The 14,563-nt window shown below is 52.2% G+C and overlaps 6 protein-coding genes across 6 annotated transcripts; 3 read left to right on the top strand and 3 right to left on the bottom strand.

Moving 5' to 3' along the window:
* The first annotated feature begins 55 nt into the window (after window positions 1-55).
* On the top strand, window positions 56-1,990 carry M438DRAFT_341278 (P-loop containing nucleoside triphosphate hydrolase protein). Its single transcript, XM_029904464.1, has one exon. It carries the CDS (start codon window positions 82-84, stop codon window positions 1,852-1,854), a length of 1,773 nt encoding a protein of 590 aa, XP_029765720.1. The 5' UTR covers window positions 56-81; the 3' UTR covers window positions 1,855-1,990.
* A 1,272-nt stretch (window positions 1,991-3,262) lies between these two features.
* Window positions 3,263-5,420, top strand: M438DRAFT_262719 (coronin-6; the record flags this gene model as incomplete). The annotated part of the gene is made up of 7 exons (XM_029899839.1): window positions 3,263-3,296; window positions 3,355-3,383; window positions 3,455-3,657; window positions 3,713-3,761; window positions 3,823-3,920; window positions 3,968-4,835; window positions 4,902-5,420. 7 exons carry the CDS (start codon window positions 3,263-3,265, stop codon window positions 5,418-5,420), a joined length of 1,800 nt encoding a protein of 599 aa, XP_029765719.1.
* A 424-nt stretch (window positions 5,421-5,844) lies between these two features.
* Window positions 5,845-7,863, bottom strand: M438DRAFT_308969 (CTP synthase; the record flags this gene model as incomplete). The annotated part of the gene is made up of 6 exons (XM_029902367.1): window positions 7,842-7,863; window positions 7,754-7,786; window positions 7,656-7,696; window positions 7,545-7,606; window positions 7,023-7,494; window positions 5,845-6,963 (listed from the first exon to the last, which is right to left on the bottom strand). The coding sequence occupies exons 3-6, from the start codon at window positions 7,665-7,667 to the stop codon at window positions 5,845-5,847; spliced, it is 1,665 nt and encodes a 554-aa protein (XP_029765718.1). The 5' UTR covers window positions 7,668-7,696; window positions 7,754-7,786; window positions 7,842-7,863.
* Window positions 7,864-8,654: 791 nt separating this feature from the next.
* Window positions 8,655-9,567, top strand: M438DRAFT_242403 (aldehyde reductase; the record flags this gene model as incomplete). Its single annotated transcript, XM_029899558.1, has 2 exons — window positions 8,655-8,771; window positions 8,821-9,567. Coding segments are annotated over 2 exons (864 nt in total), but the record flags the coding sequence as incomplete, so codon positions are not given.
* Window positions 9,568-10,013: 446 nt separating this feature from the next.
* Window positions 10,014-10,925, bottom strand: M438DRAFT_330523 (uncharacterized protein; the record flags this gene model as incomplete). The annotated part of the gene is made up of 1 exon (XM_029903331.1): window positions 10,014-10,925. One exon carries the CDS (start codon window positions 10,923-10,925, stop codon window positions 10,014-10,016), a length of 912 nt encoding a protein of 303 aa, XP_029765716.1.
* A 2,179-nt stretch (window positions 10,926-13,104) lies between these two features.
* Window positions 13,105-13,948, bottom strand: M438DRAFT_262785 (putative ADP-ribose pyrophosphatase; the record flags this gene model as incomplete). Its single annotated transcript, XM_029899842.1, has 5 exons — window positions 13,105-13,167; window positions 13,221-13,399; window positions 13,457-13,728; window positions 13,777-13,815; window positions 13,866-13,948. 5 exons carry the CDS (start codon window positions 13,946-13,948, stop codon window positions 13,105-13,107), a joined length of 636 nt encoding a protein of 211 aa, XP_029765715.1.
* Between the last annotated feature and the right edge of the window lie 615 nt (window positions 13,949-14,563).

Genomic DNA, 14,563 nt, shown 5'->3' with positions numbered 1-14,563 from the left:
CCCAGAGCCCATACGCGCATGCTCGGTCCGTCATCTGTCACCCTCGCCGTCGCCGTCTATACACACACGTCCCCATCCACAATGCGACCGTCGGCGTTGTGCCCCTTCTGTGAGGCAGCTGCCTCCATGGCACGCACCACTATCCCGATGCGCTCCACGCGCCACATGGCTACCTCGCACAAGCCGCGGCCTACACGAATGGATCTGTCGCCAAAAGTCGCCCTGCCCGATGCCAAACCTCCGAGACGCCGTACAAACAGCCCTTTTGGTGGTATGAATGTGACGCACGCCGATTTCCGCCATGCGCCCCGTCAACGCCCATCATCGGCCGAGCAAAAGAGAGCTACGCGGAATGCCCCCGACAAATATAAGCCCAAGGATGACAAGGACAAAGACCCTTTCAAGGCCTTGAAGATGCAGCGTGCTTTGAGTCCGCTGTCTTACAGCCATCGCTCTGCTGTCAAGCAAAGCATAGCCGACACCGACACCTTCGACCGCTTTGGCTTGCTACCCACCATACATCAGTCAATCTCCGCTCAAGCATTGAACGGCCTAAATGACACTTCTCCCACACCAATTCAGCGACTTGCTATTCCCGCTCTGCTTGGGACCAGCTCCAAGAAGCTCACAGACGCTCAGTCCATGCAACAATTCCTTCTGGCCGCCGAAACAGGATCTGGCAAGACTTTGGCGTACCTGTTACCAGTCATTGATGCCTTGAAGCGCGCAGAGAACGCGCAGGCTGATCAGGATGCTCAAGTTGAGAAAGAGGCAGCTGCTCGCAAAAACACATTTGAGCTTGAATCTCCACCGCTCTCCAACGAGCCTCATCCCACTACCGGCCGTCCACGTGCCATTGTCTTGGTTCCTACCGCAGAGCTAGTGCAGCAAGTCGGCGCCCTGGCCAAGTCCTTATCCCACACGACCAAGTTCCGTGCTGCTCTTATCTCAGCCAACTTCACCGGTACCGTTATTCGCAATCGCCTGTTTTCGCCCTCAGGCGTCGACCTTCTGATTTCTACCCCACATCTGCTTGCGAGCATCAGTGAAAACGACCCAAACGTCTTGTCGCGAGTCACGCATCTTGTCATTGACGAAGCCGATTCCCTTCTTGACCGCTCCTTCGCTCCTATAACCGGCAGCATCCTCGATCGCGCCACCCCCAGCTTGAAGCAGTTGGTCCTGTGTTCCGCTACTATTCCCCGTAGTCTTGATTCATATCTCCGCAAGCGCTTCCCGGACATCCGACGTCTCGCTACTCCCAACCTGCATGCTGTTCCTCGTCGTGTTCAGCTCAGCGTTGTAGACGTCGAGAAAGATCCTTACAAGGGCAACAGAGACCTTGCATGTGCAGACACCGTCTGGAACCTCGGCCGTGAAGCGGGCGAGGACTCGGTGAAGAGAGTTATCGTTTTCGTCAACGAGCGCGAAAAGTGCTCCGAGTTGTCGTTGTACCTCCAGAGCAAAGGTGTCGATGCCATGGCTCTCAGCCGTGACTCCGACGAGCGCAAGCAGGCACAAGTGCTCGCCGAGTTCACTGGTGCCACTGTCGACTCCAAGTCTAGCACGATCAGTGCACTAGCACAACGTGCTTCGCCTGGCAAAAGGCAACTGAACAACACCAAGGTCCTTGTTATGACCGACCTTGGTTCGCGTGGTATCGACACCTTGATGGTTCGCAACGTCATCCTGTACGATGTACCCCACACCAGCATCGATTTCATTCATCGTCTTGGACGCGTCGGCCGCATGGGACGACGAGGACGTGGAATCGTTCTTGTTGGCAAAGGCGATCGCAGAGATATTGTCAAGGAAGTAAGAGATGGAATGTTCAAAGGCCAAGCACTTATCTAGTCTGTCCGTAAACATCTCTTTGTCAGTGCTGTGTGTCTTCGGGAATGGATAAATCCCCTCTCATCGAGTATTTACCACGTTTTGATTAAATTATGATACCCCTCAAATAGCAGCAAATCACGACTCAACACCAAGCATATCAGCCATTTTTTGTTATCAGTGATCATGATGCATCTTTCTCAAGAAGTAAAATCATGAGATGTGGTGAAGATGTGATAGAAGTGGCTATCACGTGCAAGAGCTGCAAAGGCAAAGGGGCTCAACGACCATCGAAGACGAACTGTTGTGACAAGGAAGGAAGAAGTTGTTGGACCTAGTCGCAATCGTCTGCCGTTACGCGCCCAACAGATGGTGGTCTTCATCATTGAAGTGGTTTCCCCCTCGGTTTGGATGTCTCTAAGATCAAGAAAATGCGATCCAGCAATGCGTCAACACCGCGGAAACAAGACAGAAACGGCTAGTCTGCGCATCTCGAGGATGTCACGGGGTTCGCTGTCGCAACAAAGATATTCCAGAAAACTACACTGCACCAAATATGGGATGCCCCCTGCGAGGCACTGAATTGGTAATGAGCTGCATTGTGAAAGGTGTGACAAGCAGGTACTCTCCGAAGATGGCTCTGATCGTGAGTCCTAATGTGCTATAGCATGAATTTGAGAAACACGTCCTGCTGCTCTTATCGATTTGGGTGTCAACCGGTGCACCTAGTATGAGGTCTGTCCATGTACATGAGACCTTCTTGAGTATGACACGACAGGAATCAGATGCAAAATCGCGATAGTTCAGACAACCCTCGAGGTTCGGTGTTGTTGCCACATGGGTGACCCTGTCTCTCTGCTTCTAGGCCAAAGAGACTAAATGGTGATCAGGTTGGATATCTCAACTGTGAATATAGAGTCACGAGTCAATGAACATGACCAGCTTAGTGCGAATGAGAGAAAATGCCCAGCAAAGAGAGTATCATCGAGCTGCTCGTCTCAAACAGTCAATTCAAAGGTGGTCTACCTCGAGGCTGTGAGTCTGTGCACTGTAGCTGATATGAAGCAGGGCACATTGCGAATGCAGTGACGACAAGGTGAGAACCATTGGATGGAGCCGGGCTTGTGCGTAGTCAATTGACTACACGTATGTCATGTAACAACTATGCCAAAATCGGAGTGTCGCATGGGATTCGGATCCTCATGGAAAGCGGGTTTCCTGTTGCATAGCCTTTGCTCAAGGCTCAAGGCTCAAGGCTCAAGCGAAATGACGAGGGTAAAATACGGGGTCGGGTCAATCGCAAGCGCGGCGCCTCGGCCAACAACCGTGCGCGTCCAACCAGCGGACACTCTTCCCATCTTTCCAGACTCCCTCGGTCGCAAGCATTGTATATTGATTTGTACTGGTGAAGAGGCCTCTCTGATTCACCATGTCTGGCCGCTTCGTTCGAGCCTCAAAGTACCGTAAGCCCACGCACGCGCCGCCCCCTCCAAGCACGCGACACGGCTAACATCTAACCAGGACACGTCTTCGGGCAGTCGACCAAGAAGGTATGCCTGCCTCATCATCATACGCCTCGTCTATGCCCGTACGCCCTCTCTGACGCCGTTTTTCTCTGCAGGAACAATGTTACGACAACCTCCGCATCTCCAAGAATGCCTGGGACACCAACCTGATCAAGGCCAACCCCAAGTACCTCTCGGTCAATTGGGAGGCTAGCGGCGGCGGTGCCTTCGCTGTCATTCCCGTCGACGAGCGCGGCAAGCTGCCCGATGTTCTGCCCCTGTTCCGCGGCCACACGGCTGCTGTCCTCGATACCGACTGGTGTGCCTCACAATCCCCGCGTCCGGTACCCTTTCACCCTGACACCCATTGACAGGAACCCCTTCGACGACTCGATCATTGCCTCCGGTTCCGACGACGGCAAGGTACGTCCTGCACGCCCACTTCTCTCATGTAAACGCTCCATTGACACGCTCTTGCTTGCAGGTCTTCATTTGGCAGGTCCCCGAAGACTTCTCTCTACACACCGATGCCGACGAGCCCACCGATGTCAGCCCTGTCGCCAAGCTGTCTGGCCATACTCGGTACGCAACCATCAATGCTGTAGCTGTTGCTTACTAATTCTCAATAGCAAGGTCGGCCACGTCTTGTTCAACCCCTCGGCCGCCAACGTTCTTGCCAGTTCCTCGGGCGACTGCACCATCAAGCTGTGGGATCTCGCTTCCAACAACCCTCGCCTCACCCTTAAGCACAACGATATTGTCCAGTCCTTGTCATGGTCAGCCGACGGTGGCATGCTTGTGACCACTTGCCGCGACAAGAAGATCCGCTTCTGGGATGTCCGACAGGAAAGACCGGCCCATGAGGTCCAAGGACACCCTGGCGCAAAGAACAGCAGAGCCGTATGGATGGGCGAACACGATCGTGTGGCCACAACCGGCTTCTCGCGCATGAGTGATCGTCAGCTTGGTTTGTGGGATGTGCGCAACCCCAAGGAGCCTATCGGTGGCTTCTCCATTCTCGACTCTATCAGCGGTGTCTGCATGCCTTTCTGGGACGATGGTACCCAGATGCTGTACCTTGCTGGCAAGGGTGATGGCAACATCCGCTACTACGAGTACGAGAACGACAAGTTCGAGTACCTGTCAGAATACAAATCGGGCGACCCGCAACGCGGTATTGCCTTTGTGCCCAAGCGAGGAGTAAACCTGCACCAGAACGAGGTCATGCGCGCCTACAAGACAGTCAACGAGAATCTGATTGAGCCCATCTCTTTCATTGTCCCTCGCCGCGCAGAGGTCTTCCAAAACGACATCTATCCTCCTGCTACTGGCAGTAAGCCTTCCATGTCCAGCGAGGATTGGTTCTCGGGCAAAGAAGCCGCTCTCCCTCCCAAGATTTCTCTTGAGAGTGTGTACGAGGGCGAGACTCCGGTCGAGATCCCTGCTGAGAAGGCGCCCTCTGCCAACCAGGTGAAGAGCACCCCAGCCCCTGGTTCCGTATCGTCCTCTTCAGCTCCTACTCCTGCAGCCGCCTCTACACCTACTCCTGCCTCGCCCGCAAAGCCCGAGCCTACGCCCGCCCCAATCAACAGAGGATCCATGAAGGACAATCAAGTCAGCATGGCTGCTATGGCCGATAGATTCGCCGACAAGGAAGAGGTAGCCGCATCGAAGGTCAACACCAACGATGAGTTTGACGAAGTACCCAAGCCCGTTCAACGACCAAATGCTACTGTTGCTACCAAGCAAGAAGAGAAGACTGGCCTCCGCACTCCCCCACAAGTCCAGACCTTGTCACCTACCAGAACTTCCTCTGCTCCTGCTCCCGAGCCGGTTGCCGAGCCCAGGTCTAATGATTCCAAGTCAACGGTGGCAGAGGCCCCCAAGGCTGCTCCCAGCAGCACAGAGCAGCCTACTACGGCCTCGGGTGCCGCAAAGGGCGCAGCTGAAGGCATCAAGGGTGCCTTGTCAGAGATCAGAGGTCTCTTGTTGCAACAGGCCCAGGATATGGCAGCACAGGCGGAGCGTATTGAAAGCTTGACGAAAGAGGTAGCAGGCCTCAAGAGCCGTTTGGGCGAGTGATGACATCCATCACCTGTAGGATATTGCATGTAATGAGCACCTTTGAATCAAACAGCCAGCAACACCTGTGTGATTGAAGCTTTCCAGAAACATTAATGTGATTGTTGTGGTATTGCCGAGAAACAGACCGGGAATCCAGCGCTCAAAATTGCCGTGGAGCTCATCAAATGATTTAGCGATACACAAGACACACACACTCTCTGAAGAAGACAAGCTGAGAAGGATTTTGGTTGTTATTCATTGTCAACAGATCCAACCTCAATCTGGCTCACGATTTGCTGCAAGAGGGCTCTATCTGTCCCCATCCTTTTAAACGTGCATGGACGCCTCTAAACGCCCTTGAAAATGCATTAGCTTCCGCCCCATCTGATTTTCTTTACGATGCATCCAGCCATTCATAGTCGTGATGATTTTGTTTCTCCCTCTAGAAAGATGCGTTTGCTGCACTTCCAGCGACCGTCTCGGCGGTGATTGTGGCGAGCATGCCTGCGCTTGCAGCAATGAATCCGAGGTAGGGCTTGCTAGGATGGAGGACACGGGAGAGGTACTCGGGGTGGTATTGGACACCGACGAACCAGGGGTGGTCTTTGAGTTCGATGATCTCCTGACGGACGCCAGTCTCGTCCTTGCCAATGAAGTTCAGACCCTTGGACTCCAGAGTAGAGACGTAGTTGGGATTGACTTCATATCTGTGACGGTGGCGCTCCAGAATCTGGGATTGGCCGTCGGCCGAAGTGCCAGATGCGTAGAGGGCGCGCAGACGACTCCATTCTGAGCCAGGCTGCCACAGAGTAGGTCTCAGACCGAGTCTCATGGTTCCACCAAGCTGGCCAGGGTGATGCTCGGGCATGGAAACAATGATGCGGTCTTCGTCGCGGGCGTCAAACTCCTGACTTGTCGAAATGGGGATGGGGATCTCGCAGACGTTTCTGGCAAACTCGATGACGGCGATTTGCATACCGAGACAGATTCCAAGGTAGGGAGTCCCGTTTTCACGGGCCCATTTGGCGGCCTTCATCATACCCTCGGTACCTCTCTGACCGAAACCACCGGGAACTAGAATACCGGAAGCGGTGCAGACGTCGTGCCAGGCTTTGTGGTAGGAGGCAGGGTTGGCGCGCTCGGTCTGGGGCTCGAGGTGTTCAGCGTCAACCCAGACAATCTTCAGCTTCTTCTTGCATCTCATGGCGGCGTGCTCGACACTCTTGACAACACTGAGATAACTGTCGGGACATTCGAGGTATTTTCCAACCAGGGCAATCTCGACGATGTCGGTGACAGTTGCTAAACCTGATGCCAGGTTGTTCCAGGTGGTCCAGATTTCGGCACCCTTGGCGGCAAGGGCTGGTGAGATGGTCATAGCATCGATACGGAGGATGTCGGTCAAGCTCTGCAGGAGACCCTGCTCCTGGAGGAGGATGGGAACTTGGTATGTACTGGGCATATCGCGGACAACGAGGACCTGGGGAAGGGGGACCTGACAGAAGCGAGCGATCTTCTGGTGGGCGCCGGAATCGAGGGGGTTTTCGCAGCGGCATGCAATCTGATCATGGCAGGTTAGTCTGAGAGCAGGGCGAGATAGATGAAGACAAAGTGGCTTACCAGGTCGGGGATCAGACCAGCACTACGCACAGCCTTGATGGCCATCTGGGTGGGCTTGGTCTTCTGCTCGCCGTGGACCAGAGGCACGTAGCTGACGTGGATCTGCATGAAGTTGTCCCTTCCGGCGCGTGCGCGGAGTTGAGTCATGGCCTCGACGAAAGGCATGCTCTCAATGTCGCCGACGGTGCCACCCAACTCGATGATACAGACATCAGGCTCTTCGTTTGTGTCGTCGACAGGAATCTTGGCAACTCTCTCAATCCAGTCTTGGATGGCATCGACGATGTGAGGTACCACTTGGACGGTGTGGCCCAGATAGTCTCCTCTGCGCTCCTTCTCGATAACGTGCTGGTAGATCTTGCCCGTGGTGATGTTGTTCTCACGAGTTAGGGTGATGTTGAGGTAACGCTCGTAGTTGCCGAGATCGAGGTCGACTTCACCGCCATCGTCGAGAACGAAGACTTCTCCATGCCTTGAACACATCAGAACTGAGCGACTACTGTCTTGAAGGACTTGACATACTCCTTGGGGTTCATGGTACCGGCGTCGACGTTGAGATAGGGGTCAATCTTGATCGAAGAGACGTAAATGTTGTCAGCACAAGGAGAAACAAGCAGCGCGGGTCAAACATATCTTCAAACCCATGGTCTTCAGCAGCAGGCCCGTCGACGAGGCTTAACATCGCAATCATGTCAGTGTTGGCGCGCATCCTCGAGAAGGGCTACTCGTACCGATAATGCCTTTGCCGACACCGCTTATCACACCTGGACAAGGCATTAGTCCAGGAACGTGCCATGATTGCTCACGATTGTTTCTTACCTCCGGATACCAATACGTATTTCATGTTTGCTTTGGATATGCACCTTAGGGTCGCCTCACTAGCATATGCCAGCGGGAAGGAAAGAAGGTGGAATTTTTTTCGCGACAACGCCAGAAAAACGCGTTCAGACACAACTTTCCGGGGAAGCAGTGAAGTGCTATGACTCCGCTTGCTGTTGGTCCAAGCTCACATTACTTTCCTTCAGCACTTGTTTCCTTCAGCACTTGTTTCCTTCAGCACTTGCTGTCTGAAGAAGACTGATCGATTCTGACCTTGAGCTTTGCTGACATCCGAGCTCCAGCAGGATCCTTCTCCGATGAATTGGGTGGCCATGTTGGCGGATCACATACATCATAGGTCCTCGTTCGTAAGCAAACATAGCAAACAATTAATGAGGGGTATACACTTCGAAACAACATCTTGAGTGCCCTTGTCTACTGAGCTTGCTGTCAACTCGACTTGCTAGTACGCATCAGTGAGCAGACTCGGGATTGTGATGCGAGACGTCGGAGCATCGAAGCCTGGATCCTACCTGCGTGGGCCATGTTTCGCACTCTTGTGCAATGCACACGAGCTGCGGGGAAAGCTATCGTGAGCAATTCATGACATCAGCAATGGCAGGGGTTGGACAACAGATATAAGAATCGACTCAAGTCCGTGTTCCCTCCACCTGGAGTATAACACTGTTGCTGAAGTCCGGCATGATGCATTTGTTCTCGTCCTTGTCATTGGCAGCAAGTGCTTTGGCTGCAGTTGCTGTCCAAGAACCAACCCATGACCAAGTCCCTCTTGGACCTTCAACCCTTTTCCAGATCCCGACTCTAGGCTTTGGCACCTGGAATCTGAAGGAGAATGCTACCGAGGCCGTCTCTTACGCCATCAGTACTGGATATAGACACATAGATGCTGCAGCGATATATGGAAACGAGGTAAATATGATCCGCGTGCCTTTAGCGAACACTTCATAACAACACACAGAAAGCTGTCGGCAAAGGCATCACCGAGGGCTTGGAGAAAGCCGGGTTGACTCGTGATGATCTATGGGTGACCTCCAAGCTCTGGAATGACCATCATGCTCCTGGCAAGGTAGAAGCGGCCATCGACAAGACCCTGTCTGACCTCAACCTCGAATATCTTGATCTGTACCATATGCACTGGCCTGTTGCTTCTACCAAGAAGGGAAACGAAATATCCTTCCTTGACACCTGGAAGGCAATGGTGCAGTTGGTTCAGTCAGGAAAGACTAGACGAATTGGTGTCTCCAATTTCTCGCCCAACCAACTCGACACTTTGTTGAACCATACAACCCACGTTCCGTTTGCCCACCAAATGGAGCTCCATCCTTACCTTCCTCAGAACGACTGGATCCAGTACCACAAAGTTCGTAACATCCGCGTAACCGCCTACTCGCCTCTTGGAGGAACAAATCCCACCTATCATCAAAAGTCAAAACACATGCCGACTCCGTTGCTGGAGACCGAGGTGCTCATCAAAATAGCAAACAAGCACAATGCCACCGCTGCACAAATCTCACTGGCCTGGGGTATGAGCCGAGGAACCAGCGTCATACCCAAGAGTGCACATGCAGCAAGAATGGATGAGAATCTTGCCAGTAAGCACGTCGAACTTGACGCCGATGATTTGGAGACTATTGATCAACTGGGTCGTGACTTTACCTTCAGATACAACGACCCTAGCAAAAGCTGGAGAGTCAAGTTATACGAAGGCCTTGAGGGCGTGTGAAGACCATTTGTGGAGCATTGCAAGGAGATGAGTGACAGCTGAACGTGGACGTGGAGCAAAAGCGTTACCTGACTTGTCACATTAATTCATAAGTGCCTCTGTTCGTCGCCTTTCCGGGCCCAGGACATTTCATCAGGGACCGTTGTCATTGCGGAAGATAAACTCTGTATTGACTAGAAAAACCAAAGAGCCAACCGAGATGCTGAACTGATATGAAAATTGCAAAGTATTCAGAGTGCCTACATGCAACCATTTACCGGGTTCGCTCATGTGTGAAGCACTTCAGTTTCGAGACGAGAAGTGCGAGATACAAACTTGGATGTGCCGCCAAAATGCCCGTATGAACAAACAAAAAACAAACAACCGGAAGTAGGGTACTGGTAAAAGGAAATACATCTATTGGGAATTGCGCTGGGTCGTGGTCTCGTTCACTCTCTCCTTTTTCTTTTTCTTCGGTCTCTGCTACCGGTGGCCGCTTGCGAGCGTGCGTCGTCGCTGTCCTGATCATCCTCATCCGCGACGTTTTCTCCTTCCTCAGCGCTGCTCTCGTCTTCATCGACATGGCCAGATCTTCTGGTTGCCTTCTTCGTAGCCTCACGGCCTTTTTTGACAGCCACGTTCAAACCTTGCTTCCTCAGAGCTTTGAGCAAAGCACTGCTGGCCCGCATTCCTGGAAATTCTTTTGCAGTATATACCTCAAAAGGTTCTGAGATGATCGAGCTCTGTATGCGGGAAGTGGTTCCAACCGAAAGATTCAGCGGATCAACGATCAACAGTCTAAATTGGAACCGATATCTTCCTGGGTTGCGACAAGAGAGATCGGGAAAAACAAAGAAAGTGCCTCTCCTTCCACTTTCGTCTGTGCCAGAGAATGGAGATGCCACAGCAGTTCCCATAAGGCGTTGGGTGGCTGGTGCGTTTGGATGCGCTGGCTCGATTTGCGACTCGTCTTTGTAGGTCATGGCGTTGATTAGAGTACAATGCAATGTTGTGTATACGTAAGGGGTATTTTCGCTGTCAACTTTTCCGGTTTCGGCATCGATGACTTTCAGTTCAAGAATTGGTGGCGGGTCAACGACTCGGCGATCACGCTCTCCGAAGCCGCATGCTCTGGCGGCTACAGGTTGTTGTCGCATATTGAGTTCGTACCTCAGATTAGGAGACGGAGTAGAGAAGGACGGCAACCGACTGAACTTCTCCGACAGGGCAGACGGAGGTTCCCTTGGCGATGGTCCAGAGTCCAGGGAGGCCGAAGAGGGGCTGTTTGAAGCAACAGGCGGGCTATGTGGCGGATACTGTGGAACGTATTGAGGCGAGACTTGGGGCGGGTATCGAGGCATCTGGAAGACTGGTGCTGTTCGGACATTTGGTAAGGGCAGATGTTGTGGCGTGTTGGCTGTTGGATGCCGGTACGGCCCAGGCAATGGTGGAGAAGGTAGTCCCGGAGAATAAGGACCATGAACAGACACTTGTCGAGACCGAAAAGTTGATTCTTCAGGGGCATCGGACAACAGCTTGGCTATCGGAACTGATCGCTGCACATAATTTTGGGGGTTTGTTGAAGGCCCTGGACGTGACGAAGGCGGCGGTAGAGTTGTGAATGGAGGTTGGATTGATATGCTCGAACGACTCTGTCCAGACGAAAACTGATATCCAATAGAATTGTGTCGTTCGGGATGTCCCAGGAACTGCGGAACAAGGAAATGCTGAGGCCTCTGAGCCTCCGCCGCCATCTCTCTGTAAGAGGTGCTGACAATGCGCGGATGGACAGGCGAAGGAGGTCGCGACCCGGACATACGTGTGGTTGAAGAGTGTGTCGGCCCAGTGAATGTATCCTACAGCTGCATTTGGGGTGTTCCACTCGAGTTTTAACGGTAAATTTGATGCGAAGGGGTATGCTGAGGTAGCAGGAAGATGTTGAAAACGTCCGCCAGGGCGTAATACAGACAGATTCCTGGACAAGTGCAACGGAACGAATTTGATATACTGTGCATGCTCCTGTCACATCCAACTATGTACCCAATCGGCGTGGGTGACTGGGCGCGAGGCGATCGAGCACAGCAGCTGCGAGGCGATCCCAAAGCCAGATTCCGGTTCCGAACCAGAAGAGCCTGCCTTACAAGTGTGAAGCAAAGATGTAAACGAATGCGTGGATTGTGGAAGATACATGCAAAAAGGCAAGCAGTCCTTGCATCCCAAGAAGAGGGTGGGGAGAGGGGAGAGCGGTGGACGAAATCGTGCCAGACCCATTATCTTTAATGTCTGACGGTGGGAACACACAACTCAACTAACGCGAGAGAGCATCTGCACGTACATGCTGCTTTGGTTTAGTGCATTGACCCGTTGTGTGGATTCGGGTAGCGCCCGGCGCCTGTACTGTAGGTCCTTCTGGCGAGGGTATTTTATGAAAAGCGACACGCCGCTTTTTTCTGCTGGCTCCTGCGCCGCTTGAGTAAATCTTTACATCTGGGAGGTGCGTCTCATTTGACCGTTCGGCTGCTAGTCTCGCCTCGTCCGTCTCCCATTTTGTTGGTACTCTGTGATACGAGCCCTGTCTGCCCGTGCATGAATGCGTACCCGGACATGGGTGTCAAACCCACCCAAATCCCTTTTTCATGCTGATGAGCTCGAGGCCAGCGGACCAGGTTTTCATAGCCTTGGCGTCGAACTGGAAGTGGGGATGCATACTAGTTGACCAAGGTACCGGAACAAATGAAGAGGTATGCAGCTCCTTTGGTCGAGCCGAGGTGGTTCAGCCCCCCGTCCGTGCTTGACAACTAGCTATACCGAGCACTTGATGTATGTAACCATCTTCAGAAATGAACGACGAATGCCTGGTTATTCCTGGAAGGTATCATTCTCCTCGATAAGCTGTGACCGGAACAAATGTTTGGAAGATGTCACCATCGATCCTAGTCGTGTTGTACCATGTCTCCAATATACTTGTGCTGCATAGTCGAGTCATCCCCCCCAAGCGATCGGTAAGTGTGTGATAACAAGAATGGAGCCAAGCCGCCCAATCACACCGCAGAGAACTCCTGCATCCCCGACCACAGCTTTTCGTGATTCGTGCAGAGGGTGCATAAAGGTGATCCTAGCTTGTTCTTATCAAGTTTTTTTTTCGGCGAAACGTGCTTGCAAGTTGCAAGTCGCTCGGCCGCTGGCCGTTGGCGACAGCGCGGGCCTACCCGTAAAAACGTGCCTGGACCCTCATTCTTCTTCTTGACAGCAACCCCAGCTGTGGATACCTATCTGAATCCGGTTGGTTTACCATCTCCATGTTTAGGATTCCAAGCGATGACAAGCAACAAGGACATATTGTTGAGGATCTTCACTTGCATACATATTGGACACGTCGATGAATCTGGGTACAGGGAGCTAACACTTGCTTCCGCGCGCCGCGCTCCACTGTTGCGATGACCGACTTGACACTGGTTGTGATGAATTGAGGGTACGAGACCAAGCAGCGACGCGGACACACGTTCTGAATTGGGTGTTGGATAGTCTACTCGTACCCGACTAGGTGATTTTGAACTGTCGGGCAACCTCTATGCCTTCAGCCAGCGTAAGTACTCTCGCGTCCTGAAGGAAGGTACAGTTAGCAAAGCTCGTTGGAAACAAGAACGTCTACGTACTATGGCATATCCCTCGCTCTCGAGCTTCTTGCACTCTGCATAGAGCGTTTTCAATGGGATCGAGAAGCATTCGATAAACTCATTCTCTTCAAGCTCAGGTTTAGGATTCTGGTTGTCGGGGTTCGACATGTCCACATGTACGTGAACCATCTGTAAATTTGTGTTGCAAAAGCCTGGATCTGTCGAACAACAAATTTGAGCGATGGCAGTAACATCTTTGTCAGGGTCGAGCTTACCATTGTACATCACAGGTGTCACTCCTAGATCACCCTTGATGACTTTTCCCACGTAGCCAGTTTCTTCCTTGAGCTCTCGTACGGCGCAAGTCTCGGCGTCTTCACCTTCATCCACAAGACCAGCAGGAACTTCGACACAAATCTTGTCGATAGGTGGGCGGAACTGTTTTTGGAGGAGCAATTCCGAACCGCCAGGCTTTTGCAAGATAGCAACAATGCCTACCGCATCGATCAAGCTATTGGAAGGGCGTGTAGGTCTCACAGCGGATTCCCTATTGATTCAGAGACTTTTGTTAGACTATAGAGTTGGGGTGCCCTACCAGAATTTGGTAACATTCTCGGCATTGTTGTAGGTGATCCTAAGATGTGGGTTATTCAAGCCCAAGCAGTCCCATGTTTCTCAACTCACTTTTTCAATGTAGTCCATTTGGCATCTGATGGAGAAAGCGGCTCTTCTTTGATGACCTTGCAATTTGACAAGAGGGGTGCCATGTTGTACAACTGTGTATCGCGTTCGATAGGCATTGAGTATGACAATAGAAGAATGGAACCATCCTCAAACACGAATGGATGTCGACGTCATCAATTCCGATGGCAACAACGCATGGTGCTGAGTTCGCATGTTACTAACAAGAACCAAAATGTCCCCTATCTCGACGTCCAATACTCGACCTATTGGCCATCCTGGACCTCGAATATGCAGGCGATTTCGAATTCGAAAAGACATGCATGACGCCGGCTCTGACAGCTCGGTTACACAGGCGAGACCTGGGTGACTGGATATTGGAAGTGGTGGCTTGCTCTTTGTCTTCCCTTCTGTCGTCTGCTAACGGAAGCTACATATGATTTTGTTCTTCTCGCTTGCCTACAGGCATCCGTCTCTATAGTAGACACATGTTTGTTTGGGTTGGACTCAGGTTGGACATCGTCAGCACAGGTCTTAAGATCTGCTTGATTCTCATTTGCCTCTGTCTGTGTCATTCAATAAACAATAGGGGCGTTTCCGGCACTTGCTTAATGCCGTCTTGAAGCATCAAGATCTGGAAAAGGCTATCCTAATTTTGCACAAGCAAAAATCCGCGTGACTCGACTTCGATGCGCTGGAGA

The sequence above is a fragment of the Aureobasidium pullulans genome (genome assembly GCF_000721785.1).
Source record: "Aureobasidium pullulans EXF-150 unplaced genomic scaffold scaffold_1, whole genome shotgun sequence".
In the NCBI taxonomy this organism is placed as follows: Eukaryota; Fungi; Ascomycota; class Dothideomycetes; order Dothideales; family Saccotheciaceae; genus Aureobasidium; species Aureobasidium pullulans.
The sequence above is the reverse complement of the archived record's forward strand: the minus strand, read 5'-3'. Positions and strand labels throughout refer to the sequence as shown.

What these genes read in the sequence shown, in the direction of transcription:
- M438DRAFT_341278 (XM_029904464.1), top strand. Translation starts at nt 82, where the DNA reads ATGCGACCGTCGGCGTTGTGCCCCTTCTGTGAGGCAGCTGCCTCCATG.